The following is a 20085-nucleotide window of genomic DNA, read 5'->3' as shown; positions in this document are numbered from 1 at the left end:
AATGGTGTTTCTATCACAGAAAAATCATACTATATTATTTCAAAGTGTTTGTAAAAAAAAATAACAATGGTTAAAAACTTGATTTAGATTTTTTTTAAATGTGACCGTTGATTTTATTTCCTCGGATCCCTTTGCATCTATAACTCTTGCTTGAGGACAGGAGTCCCCGCACCCGACAAAACATGTATATAAAGCTCAATATGAGTTTACTCAAAAGTCTTGCAGACTGACATTCAGGCTGCACACGCAAAATATCCAAGTTTGTTCTTACTCAGTATATACATTTATTGCATTCAATATATTTCTGGCCTCTGTTTAACAAGTAGAGAAACATCAGACGCAGACACAGGTGGAATTGAAACATTTAAGAGAATGGATTGAAAGGCAATTTAACAAGAAACTCATAAACATCTCCACTCATAAAACTTTATATGTGTCCTTATCAGAGAAGAGTGACTTGTCCTCTGACATAAGCAGCAGTAATCATGTCTGGATCTTTTCTGGATTTCAGTCCCAGCCAGCAAGAATGGCTAACCACATGGGGTAATGAAAGCTGGAGGATGCCCTGTCTAAGCAGCTGGCTAGGAGGCCTCAGATGGCTTGTCCTCTTCTGACTGTGATGATTGTACTATTATTGAAGGGTGTGTAGAAAAGGACTGTGAAATCCTAGTGGCAAAGACACACCCCTTTACACATTTGCATCAATGAGACACTGATCGGAGTCGCCTGAGAGGGAAAAGAGAGAGACGCAGGGCACTATTCAATCACATATAAGTACATGATCTGTGTCACTATTCTGTCAGATACTGATACATACACACATACTCAAACATGGACACAGTAACACACAGAGGGAAGATAGTGGGATGGGGGTTAGTAAGGGTCACTGTGTCTCAGTTCTCCGCAGGCTACAGAACAAGCACAGCCAACGAGAGATTCTGTAGCACTACAGCGTAACCCCAGAGGTCACACACAGACCCAGGGGCTTAATAATAGTGCACACGCACACTTTAATAAGACCAGAAAACACACTGAGGTATAACATTCAATAGCCAATGGACCATATTGAAACTTTTTCCATTTAGGCCTAGGGCTTAGGCTATGTATTGTTAGTGCTTGACTTGGACTGAAATGGGTGCTGGTAATCACTTTGGGTGCCAGTACTTTTATATTTGGTGCAAGAGCTCCACAATACTTTTGAGCAAATATTCTAGAAGATATTCTAAAATATTCTATTTTGGGGCGGCAGGTAGCCTAGTGGTTAGAGCATTGGGCCAGTAACCGAAAGGTTGCTGGATTGAATCCCTGAGCTGACAAGGTAAAAATCTGTAATTCTGCCCCTGAACAAGTCAGTTAACCCATTGTTCCCCGGTAGGCCGTCATTGTAAATAAGAATTTGTTCTTAACTGACTAGGTTAAATAAAATAAGAGGTACAGGAGCTCAAGCAGTAGTAACATTGAGGTGCAAGTACTCAGCTCCAGTGAGCTCCTGCCCAAGTCAAGCACTGTGTATTAAAATCTAATCACATTTTATTTGTCACATGCACCGAATACAACAGGTGAAATGTTTACTTACAAGCCCTTAACCAACAATGTAGTTTTAAGAAAATACCCCCCAAAAATGTAAGAGATAAGAATAACAAATGATTAAAGAACAGCAGTAAATAACAATAGCAGGGCTATATACAGGAAGTACCGGTACAGAGTCAATGTGTGAGGGCACAGGTGTCGAGGGATTGGGGTAATGTGTACATGTAGGTAGTTATTAAAGTGACTATGCATAGACAACTATGTATTGTCTAACTGTTGATGTAAAAGGTATAATAGTCAATGTATAACATGCAATAGTCAATGGATCATATTTCAACTTAAATGTAGGCCTAGGCTATGTATTGTCTAACTCTTGATTGCCTAACATGCATACATGCGTCACCTTAATCATGCATCTGGGATCTTTTGCCAGAGACCCTTATAAAAACGCATGACTGATACTCACTTGTCTTTTTTGTTTTTACTCTTTTACTGGCCTATTGAAAACTCAGGTCGACTAATAGGCTACCATTTTCTCTGACACTCACCCACCTAATACACATTGCCACCTAATTATACCACCCTCACATTCTTCACTGTCATGTTACATCAAACGTTGATATGTTAAATGTTACGCCATGATGGAACAATGTTGGCAAATGTAGCCAATTCTTGGTAGGACTAGTTGTAATATTTTCAGCTTTATACTTTTCTCGATGATTCAGAGCTCGCCATAGTTGTTTTGCTACGCGCTGGCATTTCGACCGATTAACATATTGAGTAACTAATACATCGAAATGCCCGTCCTTGATATAACCGAGACGCCAGCAGTATTTATTAATGCAGAAATGTAGCCTATCAAATGAAACGCAATCGGGTGATGAACGTCAAAACAAAAGATCGATCACGTGACTAGAGAGCTCAGTTAGTAGTCATATGACCTGTGGTGCTTCCAAATACAGGGCATGGACACGGCAATTGTTCCGCACACATGACTTCGAGTTTAGCATTTGAGGTCAACATTGTTGGCATATTAGGCTAGTTTCGTCCTCGACATGACCAGCATGTTTTTTGTTAGTTTGGTGGTGTGTTTCCTTGCTGTTTCGTGTCTTACATGGGCTAACTACGCCCCTGACGAGGTAACCGAACTACCGGGAATGTCGTTTAAACCAAACTACCGGCAATGGTCGGGCTATTTGAAAGCCAGCCCTGGAAAGTTTCTCCATTACTGGTGAGTATCAGTAACGGCATACGTCGCCACCTTGACTAACAACTTAGTGTTTGTTTTGGTTGGGGATGCTTTCAGAAACTCCAGCTCGTGCACAACATTAGTTTACTACTACAATATCTATATATATCGGTTTATTCAAAATGGGTAAAATAATAAATGAATCAAGGCATGGCATAAATAACCGTATTATCTTTTTAAGTCATCAAATAAACTTACAAGATTGACTATTGCTCAATAGTAAATGAATACAGAAGTTATTACAGAGACAACTGAAGCTTGTTTAACAACACTTCAAATAGAAAGTTACACAGGCAGAAGAGAACGCTTCTGAAGCTGGACTAGATGATTATTTATACTTCCTCTTTTGCTACTTCCTCCAGCATTGGTCATGCATTGTGTTGTAGCTTGTACCTTTCATTGAGACGTTTAAGAGCTAGAACATCCTTTGCCATAAGCTATGAGAAGTTAATGATTGACAAAATAACACATGACATACTTTTATTCTAGTGTTCTATAGGCCACACACACACACACACACACAGGTCCATGTACGCGCACATAAACATAATCAGCAGACACTGTTGTACCTGGGGTCTAGAACTAAGTGCGGAGTGCACCAAGTGTGTCTTTGGGTGCTCTCTTATCTCCTGTTAACCTGGCACTCTACCTCCCTGCTTCCCCAGGTTTGTGACCTCACAGAGGGACCCACTGAAGGACCCTGTTGTGCTGTGGCTGAATGGAGGGCCAGGCTGCAGCTCGCTGGATGGCTTTCTGTCAGAGAACGGCCCCTTCCATGTTAGTTATCCCACACGTTACCTTTTCAGCATGAGCTTAGCAGGACCTGTGATTTCAGTTTGTGTGCCTGTGTCCCAGTGTAACATTATTGTATGCAGTGATTCTGAGTCCCACAGAATAACAACATAATTTTGTCTTCCTCAGGTGAATGATGATGGGGCCACTCTGTATGAGAATAATTTCAGCTGGAACAGGATCGCCAACGTTCTGTACCTAGAGTCCCCTGCAGGTGTGGGATACTCCTACTCTGATGACCAGGAGTACAAAACTGACGACGACCAGGTGAGATCAAGGTCTCATTCGGGAGAGTGGAATGCATTGAATAAATCAGACACAATTATTTACCTCTTGTCATAGGCATGTCTGTTATACACACTGTATTTCTATCTGAATGTTCCAGTGTTGTGCTCCACTGACAGCGGCTCAGAAATCATGCAGTTCACTCCTCCTTACTGAATACTAAAGTAATAGTAACTGATTTCTCCCCCTTACTATTAGGTGGCTGATGACAACTACCTAGCTCTGCAGAGTTTCTTTGCCAAGTTTCCAAACTTCACACAGAATGAGTTCTTCATCATCGGTGAGAGTTATGGTGGGATATATGCCCCGACACTCAGCCAGCGTGTGGCCACAGGAACCGCAAAGATTAACTTCAAGGTGAGTTGATTTACACACCGACTTGATTGTTTTGAGTGGATTACACTCTTACGCTCTCTGAAAATCTAAAGACTGAGCATAAGTTAAAAGCAATGCAATGGAATTCAATCCTATCCAACCACCTGTCAATGATTATGTAGAGAAGGCAAGGAGAGGATGGTATGAATCCAATATGTATGACAGTTATAAAGAACTCCTTTAATGTGTTTTTCAGGGCTTTGCAGTGGGTAATGGCCTCAGTAGCTATGCCCTGAATGACCAGTCTCTGATCTACTTTGGTTACTACCACGGCCTCTTCGGAGAACAGTAAGAACTCACAACACATTCACTCATGTGGGCCCAGACTGTTTAGTTATGTTTACATGACTAGGGATCATTCCTTTTGAAAGGCCCACAATTTGAATCCAAGCTTGTATGATGCTTCTGTTACAAGAAATTGCAATGCGTTTAAGTAAACTATCCTCTTGCAGACTGTGGACAGATCTGAACACAAACTGCTGCGATAAGGGAACCTGTAACTTTTTCAACAACAGCAAGGAGGCCTGCAAGACACTGGTACACATGGAAACACTTTTACAATCGGATAAGAAGTATTATATATCAAATACAACAATTGAGCTATTACATGCACAGGTTTAACATATAAATGGATACTTGTTTCTCCCTCTCACTCATTATTGTTCTCTCAGTTGAGCCAGGCCTTTAGTATTGTGTATGATTCTGGGCTGAATGAGTATGCACTTTACATGGACTGTGAGGGTGGAGTCGGGGCCAAAGCCTATGAGAGGAGCATGAGCCACCTCTTCAGGAACTACAGGAAGCACTGGGACACCTTCCAGGTAAGTGCCCCCCTATGGAGGAATACAGTGTTCAAGTCCATCCTGGCATTAGATTTTGTTAGTCTTGTGTTCAAACAATTTGAGAACAACCCTTCTGAAGTGGTTGAGGGAAGATATTGGTGTTTTATGTAAGTAATGTGTCTCGCTGTAGCTGCTGAAGGTGCCGTCCGTCACTGGCCAAACTCCTCCTGTGGGTGAGGTCCCTCCCTGCATTAACAGCACAGCTCAGATGAACTGGCTCAACCGGGATGATGTGAGGAAAGCCCTACACATCCCTGATACACTTCCACCCTGGGACATCTGCAGGTATATTACTTGTACCCACACATCCCTAACACTCATGAAATCTAAATTCAGTGACGGGACATCTAAAACTTGACAACAGTAAACTACCTACAAAAGGACATCTTTACCATAACTCTATGTAGTGACGTGGTGGGAGGACAGTACACAAACATCTACCCGACAGTGAAGGATGTGTATCTGAAGCTGCTGTCTCTGGGTGTCCGGGCACTGGTCTATAACGGAGACACTGACATGGCCTGCAACTTCCTGGGAGACAAGTGGTTTGTGGAGCAGCTCAACCAGAAGGTAAAGCTCTTGAAAACTGGTATTTGGGTCATGTGGCATAGAGATTTGGATGCTGGCTTGCAGGGTATTTGGCATGTTTGTAACTCACAGGGCATGCATTGTGAAGACTGTTTTCTTTCTTTTCCAGACAACCACCAAGTACCAGAGCTGGATATCTGATGACCAGATTGCCGGCTTCTACGAGCAGTATGGAAACCTCACCCTCCTGACTGTGAAGGTAAGCACTACTTACTTAGTTAGCACATTAGCATTGATTCACTGTCTTCAGACTCATTAACACACCACAGACATGTTCATAAAGATTAGTGGATGCAACAGGGGTGAGGCTGCTGCGTTCTAATCCCATCTTCTGTTTCAGGGCGCTGGTCACATGGTGCCGCAGTGGGCTCCAGGCCCCGCCTTAGACATGTTCCAGTCCTTCCTGTCAAACAAACCCTACTGAGCATGCTCCTGGGGCTGCTTCCAGTGTCTGTAATGGAACTTGTTAGTGGGTCAGGATGATGGCCCATTTTTCTCAGGGAGGGTTGGGTGGAAAGGGGTAAACAAATGTTTTGTTTTTGTGATCGTATATAATGTTTCTGTTGCACTCCAACTAAGTTCATTAGATCAAAACACAACTCTGGAGTTGGGGTGACAGGAGAGTAATCGGACTAAGCCATTATAATTTTATTTGAAGCAAACTGCATATTAATAGCCTTATAGAAATGTTTAGATGCATCACATGTCAAATCTTCCTTTGGTGATGCTGTGCAATCACTCTGGTTGGCTTTCTAACTGATTAGCAGCTTATTAGTCGCATCAGAACTATCATTTGCCTTTTGAATTTCCTCATGCAGTTTTTGTATCGGGTTTTCAATTGTCACCACTTGGGGGAGCTGAAATGCCACGGAACTCAAATAGCCAAAAGGCCAATCAGCACTTTAAAATAATCTAACATTCTTTGTCTTTCTAATAAATGCTTTTTATGAAACCATTTGTATCTCATTATCATTTTAAGAGCTTTTTTTTTTTTATTGAACATGATTAATTACCGAATGTGTAAAAACATCCATGTAATCTTAAGTGACTTCCATAGACATGTAAAGATAATGGTGAATTCCAGGGATGGTGATTGAGCACCAAAAATCTCCTCAGCCATTATACTGAAGATTCAGTACACAACAGGCCAATCAGTGTAGCAGAGATTAACTGGACATGACTAGTGATTCCTGTGTTACTGAAATTAAGCTATATATTTTTAGTTGCTTCAAGACTTACAGGTAGTCCTTCTTGCAAAAGTCAGGATACATCAATGTCTCTAGTGCTTCCTACATCTGCATTGCTTGTTTGGTGTTTTAAGCTGGGTTTCTGTATAGCACTTTAACATCTGCTGATATAAAAAGGGTTTTATAAACACATTTGACTAGTCCATGCGTTTTCCAAATGGGATACTGCAGCGGTCCGCAATGACTTTTGGGGAGGAAAAATATTGGTATTTTTAAACACAATTAATGCCGTGTTGGAGAACAATCAAAAACCAGACAGAAAATAAAAACAGGTATTTGGAACACACTTTTTTTTGAGCAGAGGCGCAAGGCATTAGTCATGGCAAAATTGTCTCACTGTGTAGAATTGCTGGAAATTAGTTTAGAAACTGCTACATTTTCTTCCAGCTCAATGGAAAAATGTGTATCATTGCAGAATTCTTTTACATTGTCTCTACACCACCAGTGGCGACCTGTCATTTAAGCCCCACGTTTTTGCAAAAAAATATATAGTCAATAAAGCCACATACAAACATGGTCTTGTTTTCTTGAAGGCAGCACAAACATGCAGGTGTTTCAGCCTAGCTCAGTGCTTTCTGTGGTGGCGGGGCAAGCCAGCAGAAAACATGGAGAGTTACGATTGGCCCTGTTCTATCATTCATGGGGACACTACGTCACCGCCAAGTCTAAGGGTAGACCTTAAATTCTGGTCCCTTGGGTGCTGCCATAATTACATAAGTGCCCATCCAAGAAGGCTCAAGGTCATTGGTCACAGATAAAATGAAGTCAAATCACGTTATCTTAACAGTAATTCTTAGTTATGAAACAAGTTGACAATCTACTGGCAAATCCTTGTCATATGAAGAGAAATAATAGATAAAAAGTATCGGTGCTCATCGGCCACTGGACGTAAATCGCAAATTCAACAATGAGTGTGTTGGTAAGGAATCAGTGGCTGTGTGGTTCCACTTCTGGGATTAAGGGGCTCTTTTCCAAGTTTAAAATGATAAACATTCAACATTGGTCATGCTGTCAATGACGCATGATTTGTTCCACACTCAAAACAACTCGGAACTGCAAATACTTGACTTCCGTGAGTTCAAGACAACTGGGAAGTCGGGAATAAATAAGCTCCGACTGGGAAAGTATGTTTTGAATGGTCATCCAACTCGGAATTGTAAATCCATCCTCTTTTTAGAGCTACAACCTGAAGATCAATGACGTCATCATGATTTTACATTGTTTTTTTCTGAGTTCCCAGTTGTTTTGAAAGAACCATAAATTCAGAAAATGGCAGACTTGGATGACAAAATTTGCCCACAAAGGACTGCCACGCCACCTTCCTGTTCAAGTGAGCACAGCACAGGGTGAGTCCATGTATTGTATGCTGCAGCATAAATTATGTAATATGCCAGGGAGATATGTATACTGTAGCTATTCACCTGATAAGACAATATGTTTTTACTAACATGAGGATTTAAGACAAAACTATGACAATCTGAATTCAATGACAAAACCATCATGTTTATTAAAATGTAGATTGATAACAGGAGAATTCATGATAATATAAGACTGCTTATTGTTCAACCAGATTACTAAATTGGTTCAGTTCAGAAAAAACTATTTCCCTTGGCTCCAATTATGGAATACAAGTTATAAAACAATAAAAAAGTAATTGAATTTCAAGCATTTCCAATCTCATTCAAGTCATTGTAAAACAGTAATTTCTGCCCTTAAGAACAATCCCTTTGAACATGATAGATTTTTGTTCCTTACCTCTTTCTGTAGCCTATAGCTAATCTCTCTCTGTCGGTAAAGCACATTTAAAATATCTGTCTGTTTAAAGCTAAGCCCAATACAATCATTCAACCACAGGAATCAGCCTGAGACACCAGACTTCTGAAATCTCAAAGGCATTCAAAATCGATTAAAATTATACACTTGCCACATTACACAGGTTTCAGAACTACAGTTGAAGGATACGTCTTTAAACCACAATCATTGGAATTGTAAAATTACTATAAAAATGGATGGAAATGTTTGGCCACACTCTTAAAACAGTATGTTCATTACTCATCAGTAACAACACCCATCAGAGAGAGGTACCCTCTCTCACTGCCCAGTTTCATGAGGGATGGGATGCCACCTGTAGTGCAGTGGTGTATGCTGGGCCAGCAGGGAAAGGCATAAGGAGGGGCTGAGAATGTCAAGATGGATTTAGTACTGCAGCCCACAACGGGGTGAAAAGACTGAGGACTGTTCCCACAATAAAATGTAATAAAAACAACATAGCATTTGCATAATCAAAAAAAAAAAAAAGGTCATTGTCAGTGGTTGCGCTCAGGACTCTCGTCCAATCCTAGAGCATCGCTCCATGGGTGACACGAGTGCTTGCTATGGAGCGGTTTCATCGTCAGGGAGACAACAAGACGTGCGGCATGCAGGAGATGTCACAGGAGGGAGTGTGTTTGCATGTGTGTGTTGGATCCTCCACATCCTGATATAAGTCAATAAAGTTCAGAATAGCAGCATAGACCTGCATCCTCCTTCCTGGTCAGAATTCTATTGGCTGTCCGGATAGTGGATGAAGTCTTGATAGATTGCATTGACGGTGGTCTGGCCAAAGACGAAAGTGCCGATGGTTACCATGATGACACCGTAGACCACCATCCCATGCCAGCTATGGAGAGAGAAGATCAGCGTTCAGTAACAGTCACATGAGGAGATTACGTACAGGTAGTGAGTCTAGTCTTACCTAGCAGATCGGACCTCTGTTTCTGAGAGTTTTGCCTGAATCAGACACAGACCTGCAGGGAAGAGCAGACATTATATACAGGCATTATGCTTATTGCTGATATAAACACACACACAGAATCAGACACACTGGTCATACCTGGGAAGATAAAGATGAAGCAGGCTGCCAGGCCTCCGATGAGGGAGATGACTCGGCCAATGTCGGGGATGAAGAGTGCGAGGACGAGTGTGATCGTGAACCACACAAGCGTCTGCAACACCCTGCGTCTCCGCTCACGCCTCACACACAATTCCACCTGCTCGCTGCGGAAACGGAGCCATAGCCCCTCCAGCACCGCCCTGAAGAAACAGGTTACACAACACAACAATGTAGTACTGAAATGGCATGGGTGGCACACAGTGCTTTGTAGTGTAAGGTTAGTGTCTCACCGGCCACAGAAGTGTAAAATGGGATAGGAGGTGATAACACAGATGACGATGAAGGCCCTTGCAATCGCCACGGCGATGTCATTAGGAGGATATGACATCAGCACATCCTGACTGACGTTAGACCCAAATGACAGAAAGCCACAGACACCTGACACAGAGAGTATGCACTATTAACACATCAACGAATGACACAAGAAACGGGCAATGTCATAAAAAAAAAACTGATGCTTCAAAACTGACTATAGAGCCACACAAACACACACACACACCTGTGCCAGTGTAGACAAAGAGGCAGATGATCATGCCGACGGTGACCACACCTCCCCAGGGCTTGAGTTCACTTCTTCGCATGCTGTTAAACACTGGCACACTGCTCACATGACACTTTCGAGAAAGTGAGAAAGAGAGAGAGATTGTGAGAGGATGTAAGTAACTTCAAGCATTCAAGTAATAGAAATACCCATGTGCACACCCCTGCACATTCATACACACTCACAAACACAGACAGATACCTGGAAGCCAAAGCATATGGTGGGCATGGCGTTCAACACTGCACTCCAGGAGGACGGGCTGTAACAGACACACTGGCTGATTAACACAAACAAAGCATGATGGGAACAGTAGTTTGATGTAGACTGTGCTTTAATGACTGTGCATTTCAGTGGGCTGAAATGCCATTTCTGGACTCTATGTCCTGTCTGGCACCATGGGTGTAGGAAACGGTTCTGAATGAGTGGGAATTGTATATGTACAGTACCAGTCAAAAGTTCGGACACACCTCCTCATTCAAGGGTTTTTCTTTATTTTTACTATTTTCTACATTGTAGAATAATAGTGAAGACATCAACACCATGAAATAACACACATGGAATCATGTAGTAACCCCAAAAATTGTTAAACAAATCTAAATATATTTTATATTCTTCAAAGTAGCGACCCTTTGCCTTGATGACAGCTTTGCACACTCTTGGCATTCTCTCAAACAGCTTCATGAGAAATGGTTTTCCAACAGTCTTGAAGGTGGTCCCACATATGCTGAGCACTTGTTGGCTGCTTTTCCTTCACTCTGCGGTCCAACTCATCCAAAACCATCTCAATTGGGTTGAGGTCGGGAGCTTGGGGAGGCCAGGGCATCTGATGCAGCACTCCATCACTCTAATTGGTCAAATAACAATTACACAGCCTGGAGGTATATTTGGATCATTGTCCTGTTGAAAAACAAATGATAGTCCCACTAAGCGCAAAGCAGATGGGATGGTGTTTCGCTGCAGAATGCTGTGGTAGCCATGCTGGTTAAGTGTGCCTAGAATTGCAAATAAATCACAGACAGTGTCACCAGCAAAGCACCCCCACACCATCACACCTCCTCCACACTTCAGGAACCACACATGTGGATATCATCAAATTTGGACTCATCAGACCAAAGGACAGATTTCCACAGGTCTAATGTCCATTGTTCATGTTTCTTGGCCCAAGCAAGGCTCTTCTTCTTATTGGTGTCCTTTAGTAGTGGTTTCTTTGCAGCAATTTGATCATGAAGGCCTGATTCACGCAGTCTCCTCTGAACAGTTGATGTTGAGATGTGTCGGTTACTTGAACTCTGTGACGCATTTATTTGGGCTGCAATATGAGGTACAGTTAACTCTAATGAACTTATCCTCTGCAGCAGAGGTAACTTTGTGTCTTCCTTTCCTGTGGCGGTCCTCATAAGAGTCAGTTTCATCATAGCGCTTGATGGTTTTTGCGACTGCACTTCTTGAAAAAAGTTATTGAAATTTTCCAGTTTGACTGACCTTCATGTCTTAAAGTAATGATGGACTGTCGTTTCTCTTTGCATATTTGATCGGTTCTTGCCATAATATGGACTTGGTCTTTTACCAAATAGGGATATCTTCTGTATACCAACCCTACCTTGTCACATCACAACTGATTGGCTCAAACGCATTAAGAAGGAAAGAAATTCCACAAATGAACTTTTAAGAAGGCACACCTGTTAATTGAAATGCATTCCATGTGACTACCTCATTAAGCTGGTTGAGAGAATGCCAAGAGTGTGCAAAGCTGTCATCAAGGCAAAGGGTGGCTACTTTGAAGAAGAAACATATATTTTGATTAGTAACACTTTTTTGTTACTACATGATTCCATATGTGTTATTTCATAGTTTTGATGCCTTCACTATTATTCTACAATGTTGAAAATAGTACAAATAAAGAAAAACCCTGGAATGAGTAGGTGTGTCCAAACTTTTGACTGGTACTGTAGTTCAGTTAGCTTACCTGGTTGGAATGTAGCTGGGCGTCATCTCTTTATCAGGCCAGATGTATTTCAGTATAACCACAATGGTGACATACCAGGTGCCAACAACACTCAGCGCACTACAAACAGGAGAACAGCAATATCAGACGGACCTGTGTTCCTGTAGCCTACTGATACAAAGCAGGCTTCAAATTCTAATTCAATCATCAGTTGTAGACTAAAGGGTGGTGTGGGAAGGTATACTTAGTATACGCATACCTGGCGTATTTCTGGAAGCCAATCTCTTTGGGGATGGAGAGAGGCAGAATGAACAGGACAGCAGTCGCACAAATGGTGAACTTACGGTCAATGTACCAGTGACCACCGACCACACCGTCTGGCAAATGAGCTATTGCAGCTATCACTACAGAAAGACAAAGATAGTGAGTAGAGGAAGTGAGAGAAATAGAGGAAAGGCAGCAGAGCAAACAAAACATTCCATTGACTACCGTCTTATTTAAAGTGGAATTGTTATAGTGTTGGCTATCTGATAGCAGGGTCAGTCCATCTGAGACTGACCTAAGGTGGCTTTCCAACCTTTTTTGAAGGTATAAAGGAAACGGAAACCTAGTAAAAAAGGCTAGCCAATGCTACAATCTGCAACTTTGAGTGAAACTCCGGTACCCTGCAAACCATGATCTGTATTGTATTTTACACAAGTCAAACGTAATGGAGTCTATGGCATGTTGTTAATGGTTGCCGTTCATTCAAGGACTTATACATGACCGCCTCATTGACCTGATAGCTAGTGAGGTGAGACAGACAGTAACATCACCAGTGCTTATTCACAAACAGTCTCATCAGAGGAGGCTGGTTTGATGTTGATGTGTTTTCTTGTATACAGAATATGCCAGATACTGTTGTTGTAGGGGAGGAGCTCATTCTGCAAGTGGGTTACTCTTTTGACTCCTACATAGAGCAGACCTTTGCTGACAAGTTGCTGAAATATCAGCCCCTTGTGTGTCAGCTGTCATGGGCAGCTTAGCGGTTTGGAGAAGTTGGTGGGCAATTCTACAGTAACAAAGTGATGCGAAGACTTAGATTTTTCACTTTAAAATGTCAAACAAAAAACAATGATTGCAAAGTTAAACAACCCTGAAAACTATATGCACAAGGCCTACTTTTAACAATTTCCAAAAACACATTTATCTGAAGAACAGTGGCAGATGCAAAGTTTAGTAACCGAGTGCCGTCATTCTGTTACCAAACTTTGCATCTGCACTGCTTTTCAAGTAAATGCATCCATAATTGTCCAGATATCCGTGTCCTTTTGAATTCTTCGACTGTAATGTGATTTGTGGATTCAAATAAAGTACTTTAAAATGTGTGTGTGTGTACACATGTTCATTATCTATGTGTGAGAAACACTCACAGCGGTCCAGCTGGTCTCCAATGACGATAAAGAAGGCGATGCAGGTGCCGAAGGTGTAGACGGCGATGCCCACCTCACAGATTACCCCGGTGACCTTCCCACACGAGGCCCGCACCACCTCCTGGTAGGTGCTCTCATTACTGACCTAGACAAACAGCACAGGGTCACTAGGATGAGTACTGCTGGAAAAGACTGTCTTTAATTGTAGATTGTGTGTTCATAAGGGGGGTATTAACTTACTAACCTGGGAGCAGTATGCCAGGATCACCAGACCGCTGATTATGAAAATCAGCATGGACTACAACACACAAAAAAAGGACGTTTTATCAAATACATCCCTGTATATATATACAGTGGGCAAAAAAGTATTTAGTCAGCCACCAATTGTGCAAGTTCTCCCACTTAAAAAGATGAGAGAGGCCTGTAATTGTCATCATATGTACACTTCAACTATGACAGACAAAATGAGAAAAAAAATCCAGAAAATCACATTGTAGGATTTTTAATGAATTTATTAGCAAATTATGGTGGAAAATAAGTATTTGGTCAATAACAAAAGTTTATCTCAATACTTTGTTATATACCCTTTGTTGGCAATGACAGAGGTCAAACGTTTTCTGTAAGTCTTCACAAGGTTTTCACACACTGTTGCTGGTATTTTGGCCCATTCCTCCATGCAGATCTCCTCTAGAGCAGTGATGTTTTGGGGCTGTTGCTGGTCAACACGGACTTTCAACTCCCTCCAAAGATTTTTTATGGGGTTGAGATCTGGACACTGGCTAGGCCACTCCAGGACCTTGAAATGCTTCTTACGAAGCCACTCCTTCGTTGCCCGGGCGGTGTGTTTGGGATCATTGTCATGCTGAAAGACCCAGCCACGTTTCATCTTCAATGCCCTTGCTGATGGAAGGAGGTTTTCACTCAAAATCTCACGATACATGGCCCCATTCATTCTTTCCTTTACACGGATCAGTCGTCCTGGTCCCTTTGCAGAAAAACAGCCCCAAAGCATGATGTTTCCACCCCCATGCTTCACAGTAGGTATGGTGTTCTTTGGATGCAACTCAGCATTCTTTGTCCTCCAAACACGACGAGTTGAGTTTTTACCAAAAAGTTCTATTTTGGTTTCATCTGACCATATGACATTCTCCCAATCTTCTTCTGGATCATCCAAATGCTCTCTAGCAAACTTCAGACGGGCCTGGACATGTACTGGCTTAAGCAGGGGGACACGTCTGGCACTGCAGGATTTGAGTCCCTGGCGGCGTAGTGTGTTACTGATGGTAGGCTTTGTTACTTTGGTCCCAGCTCTCTGCAGGCCATTCACTAGATTTTTGCTCACCGTTCTTGTGATCATTTTGACCCCACGGGGTGAGATCTTGCGTGGAGCCCCAGATCGAGGGAGATTATCAGTGGTCTTGTATGTCTTCCATTTCCTAATAATTGCTCCCACAGTTGATTTCTTCAAACCAAGCTGCTTACCTATTGCAGATTCAGTCTTCCCAGCCTGGTGTAGGTCTACAATTTTGTTTCTGGTGTCCTTTGACAGGTCTTTGGTGTTGGCCATAGTGGAGTTTGGAGTGTGACTGTTTGAGGTTGTGGACAGGTGTCTTTTATACTGATAACAAGTTCAAACAGGTGCCATTAATACAGGTAACGAGTGGAGGACAGAGGAGCCTCTTAAAGAAGAAGTTACAGGTCTGTGAGAGCCAGAAATCTTGCTTGTTTGTAGGTGACCAAATACTTATTTTCCACCATAATTTGCAAATAAATTCATTAAAAATCCTACAATGTGATTTTCTGGATTTTTTTTCTCATTTTGTCTGTCATAGTTGAAGTGTACCTATGATGAAAATTACAGGCCTCTCATCTTTTTAAGTGGGAGAACTTGCACAATTGGTGGCTGACTAAATGCTTTTTTGCCCCACTGTATATGCAGTATTTCTCACTTCTGCTCCTGGAGTCCCACAGTGTGCAGGCTTCGGTCTCAAAAGTGTGTATGTAGCGCTCACCATCTGTAGCACCACCCCTGCAATCACGCCTCCGGCCATGTTGAAGGCGGCGGGGAAGTTGAGTAGTCCTGCCCCCAGCGCAGCGTTCACCACAATGAAGACAGCGGCTGTGGCAGACACCCCTCCACTCCTCTCCCTGTCTGACAAAGGAGGGCGAACGGACTCCACACTGGGGCTCTGCAGTAGCCACGCCCTCTCACCAGCATCTTCACTCCCAGCCTCGGCCCAGTCCCCCGCCTCACTGTTAATCGCCATGGGACACCACCCGGCTGGCACAGCCCCAAAAACACTACCTAAAACACCCCCAAATTCACCCTACTCTGTTCAACACAGACTTCAACACTAAAGAGCTGAGTTGAGGGTATTCAGAGTTTGGGTTGAGGGGTCAGTCTGAAAGTTTAAAGTTTGTTGTGGCTCTTGTGACATTCAGGACACAGATGACTGCTTGTCAGTTTATCCTCAAAGTGGATGTATTGTCACCCAGCAGTCAACCCTTAGTTCAATCTGCAACAAGACAAACACACATTACAGCTTTGGCCTTCTCGACACCTTATCTCAGCTCTCTCTAAGTGCTTACTACCTAGTAAAGCTACAACCTGCTTTCCCAGTAGCCTACACGTTCTTGTCAGTGCGTTCTCCCCCCGGTCCCCTGCCTTGTGCTGTCGGCTGACCTTGCTTTACACACCAACACCAGAATGTGACCAAAATTAAAATAACAAATAAAAAGACTGGTTAAAAAAAGACTAATCACCAGGAATTTGCCTAAAAATGAGTTTAATTTAATACATCTGGTCCCAAGTATTCCCACGAATAAAAAAAAAAGAGACATGATTGTGTCTCAATGTAATCAAGGTATGAAATTATTTTCAAATACAATCTCTTTTTGGGCCTAATTGTGGTCAACTTGCAGTGTTCAAAATTATTATAATTATGTTCCGGCCTCCCGACCATTCGCTCCGACAAAATATACATATATATTTATTTATTTTAATCGCCCCCTAGGCTGAATCTAGTTGCCTACCCCTGCTTTACAGCATCCCTCAGAAACACATTCTAAAGAGACGTGTGATCATTAGTTTTAGATAGGTCTGATCCCAAGAGATTTTCACTTCATATCCATGAGAAGGATTACAGTACAGTGGACTTCAGTGATCAGGGTCACTGTTCTCATGATGACACAGTGTGTCACAGTAGATAACTGTTGTAAACCTCACTCTGTCAGGCGTGTGACCTGCACACTAAACAGGCTATTTATTAGTGCTTGTCAGAGGCAATGCATTTTGTAGTCATTCATGTAGGTAAGCTATGTCATGGACATGTTGACTGTAAGTCATAAATAAGAATAGGTTATATTGAAATACAAGGTGGATAACAACTTAATCTCACTTAATTTAGTCAATGGGAAATAGACTACATATCTTTGCTCAATTATTTTGTAATTTTGTTTGTGTTCACAAGCTGCCAGGCAGACATGGTAAGGGGCCTGTCAATAGACCAAAAACACAAAATATCTTGTCTACGTACTAAAAGATGACAAGTGTCAGCAACTAGTCATCCTCAACCACCTTTAGATTTTTCTTGAAGTTGAGGTGACTTGGAGAAATGAATTATCATGAACATTTTCAAACCCTCTGAAGGGGAAATATATCCCCTGCAGGACTTTCTTCAAGACCTATTTTAAAAAGGGATAGTTTACCTACATTTATTATAATTTTTTACCAAATTCTTAAAAAGGTGCAATATGTAGAAATCGCTCCGCCATTTCCTGGTTGCAAAAATTCGAAATAGTTTGCCTTTTATGTGACAAAACAAGCCCTCAGTGTAGAGAATCACTACCATCTAAACCACTGAAATACACTACTGGTCAAAAGTTTTAGAACACCTACTCATTCAAGGGTTTTTCTTTATTTTACTATTTTCTACATTGTAGAATAATACTGAAGACGTAAAAACTATGAAATTACACATATGGAATCATGTAGTAACCCCCCCAAAAAAATCTAAATATATTTTATATTTGAGATTCTTCGAATAGCCAACCTTTGCCTTGACAGCTTTGCACACTCTTGGCATTCTTACAAGCAGCTTCACCTAGAATGCTTTTCTAACAGTCTTGAAGGAGTTTCCTCATATGCTGAGCACTTGCTGGCTGCTTTTCCTTCACTCTGCAGTCCAACTCATCACAAACCATCTCAATTGGGTTGAGGTTGGGGGATTGTGGAGGCCAGGTCATCTGATGCAGCACTCCATCACTCTCCTTCTTGATAAAATAGCCCTTACACAGCCTGGAGGTGTGTTGGGGTCTTTGTCTTGTTGAAAAACAAATGATAGTCCCACTAAGCACAAACCAGATGGGATGGCGTATCACTGCAGAATGCTGTGGTAGCCATACTGGTTAAGTGTGACTTGAATTCTAAATAAATCACAGACAGTGTCACTAGCAAAGCAACCCCACACCATAGCACCTCCTCCTCCATGCTTTACGGTGGGAAATACACATGCGGAGATCATCCGTTCACCCACACCGCGTCTCATAAAGAAACGGCGGTTGGAACCAAACGTCTCCAATTTCGTCTCCAGACCAAAGGACAAATTTCCACCAATCTCATGTCCATTGCTCGTGTTTCTTGGCCCAAACAAGTCTCTTCTTCGTATTGGTGTCCTTTAGTAGTGGTTTCTTTGCAGCAATTCGATCATGAAGGCCTGAATCACACAGTCTTCTCTGAACAGTTGATGTTGAGATGTGTCTGTTACTTGAACTCTGTGAAGAATTTATTTGGGCTGCAATTTCTAAGGCTGGTAACTCTAATGAACTTATCCTCTGCAGCAGAGGTAACTCTGGGTCTTCCATTCCTGTGGTGGTCCTCAAGAGAGCCAGTTTCATCATAGAGCTTGATGGTTTTTGTGAATGCACTTGAAGAACTGTTCAAAGTTCTTTAAATTTTCCGTATTGACTGACCTTCATGTCTTAAAGTAATGATGTACTGTCGTTTCTCTTTGCTTATTTGAGCTGTTCTTGCCATCATATGGTCTTTTACCAAATAGGGCTATTTTCCGTATACTATTTTCCTACCTTGTCACAACACAACTGATTGGCTCAAACGCATTAAGAAGGAAAGAAATTCCACAAATTAACTTAAGGCACACCTGTTAATTGAAATGCATTCCAGGTAACTACCCCATGAAGCGGTTGAGAGAATGCCAAGAGTGTGCAAAGCTGTCATCAAGGCAAAGGGTGGCTATTTTAAGAAACTCAAATATAAAATATATTTTCATTTGTTTAACACTTTTTTGTTACTAAATGATTCCATGTGTTATTTCAGTGGGTTTTTTTAAACCTCTGAATGAGTAGGTGTTCTAAAACTTTTGAAGGTAGGGTATATATTTAAGTTGTTTGAAGCTTCTGTACAAAACTGAAAGTAAAAGAAAAAAACGATACTTAAGCATAGAAATAGCGCACATAGAACATATCCCGCTTCTTAGACTTCCTTTCAATGAGAATGACCGATCTATGATTCACATTTCTATGTGAATTTGGTCAGCCACCCAAAAAGTTACATGTTGCAGTTTTAATAACTATAATCTCTCAATGTTAATCTCAAAATTAACCAGATTGATGCATTTAGCTATTGAAACGAAAATGTCTTCTTCCAGGGAGGATCCCCACGGACCCCCCTACTAGTGTTCCCCTTCTGGATTTGGGCTAAGCCCCCAATGTCATCAAATCATAGTAACACCACCGGAGCTACCTAAACAATAACAAAGACTAGAAACATTCATAAAATACAGAAATTTGGTAGCTTTACTAATAGTCAACTTTGCATATAAAGCAGCTGAATCTTAGATTCAGATCTAGCAACAGACCTAGAAAATCCCAAATCACGACAATGAACCTGATTGGTGATGTTATTATAGCAAACTGGACACCGCATCATCGTCAGCTGTTGCTAGCTGGCTGATAGTTTCCGAAAGCTGCTACCGACCTCCCCATCTACATATTCTTTAACCTATTCAGTTGAAAATATGAAAATGCATATAATATACTCAAATACTCAATAAATACCTCTCTATTGGATCTCCGATGCTTGTTTTTCTCCAACAACCGCAAGCGCAGTGAAATTCCTGCTGAACAAGCAACGATGGCATGTGACTTGTTTGGGATGAGGTCATGTGACGATGTAAAATGACGTCTTTAAAAACGAAGTGCATGGTGGGAATTGTAGTTTACGGCCACGAGAACACCACAAATCATTCCAATTAGGGATTTAGCAGGGTAGATACTGCAGCAGAGGCTGCTGCTAAGGGGAGAACGGCTCATAACAATGTCCGGAACAG

The 20085-nt window shown here is 41.8% G+C and overlaps 2 protein-coding genes and 1 long non-coding RNA gene across 3 annotated transcripts; 1 reads left to right on the top strand and 2 right to left on the bottom strand.

Moving 5' to 3' along the window:
* Positions 1–260: 260 nt before the first annotated feature.
* On the bottom strand, positions 261–2427 carry LOC139562798 (uncharacterized). The gene is made up of 2 exons (XR_011672447.1): positions 1997–2427; positions 261–726 (listed from the first exon to the last, which is right to left on the bottom strand). It is a non-coding gene; the product is annotated as an uncharacterized lncRNA (long non-coding RNA).
* An 18-nt stretch (positions 2428–2445) lies between these two features.
* LOC139562797 (lysosomal protective protein-like) lies at positions 2446–6613 on the top strand. Its single transcript, XM_071380850.1, has 11 exons — positions 2446–2761; positions 3445–3556; positions 3701–3838; positions 4055–4213; positions 4428–4519; positions 4684–4768; positions 4903–5052; positions 5204–5358; positions 5481–5643; positions 5771–5860; positions 6002–6613. Exons 1-11 carry the CDS (start codon positions 2586–2588, stop codon positions 6083–6085), a joined length of 1404 nt encoding a protein of 467 aa, XP_071236951.1. The 5' UTR covers positions 2446–2585; the 3' UTR covers positions 6086–6613.
* A 1777-nt stretch (positions 6614–8390) lies between these two features.
* Positions 8391–19912, bottom strand: LOC139563250 (sodium-coupled neutral amino acid transporter 7-like). The gene is made up of 12 exons (XM_071381729.1): positions 19814–19912; positions 15751–16254; positions 13983–14036; positions 13739–13883; positions 12586–12730; positions 12348–12446; positions 10583–10640; positions 10340–10454; positions 10071–10218; positions 9781–9980; positions 9643–9694; positions 8391–9567 (listed from the first exon to the last, which is right to left on the bottom strand). The coding sequence occupies exons 2-12, from the start codon at positions 16003–16005 to the stop codon at positions 9450–9452; spliced, it is 1389 nt and encodes a 462-aa protein (XP_071237830.1). The 5' UTR covers positions 16006–16254; positions 19814–19912; the 3' UTR covers positions 8391–9449.
* Between the last annotated feature and the right edge of the window lie 173 nt (positions 19913–20085).

The sequence above is a fragment of the Salvelinus alpinus genome, chromosome 33 (assembly GCF_045679555.1).
Source record: "Salvelinus alpinus chromosome 33, SLU_Salpinus.1, whole genome shotgun sequence".
Lineage (NCBI taxonomy): Eukaryota > Metazoa > Chordata > Actinopteri > Salmoniformes > Salmonidae > Salvelinus > Salvelinus alpinus.
The sequence above is the reverse complement of the archived record's forward strand: the minus strand, read 5'-3'. Positions and strand labels throughout refer to the sequence as shown.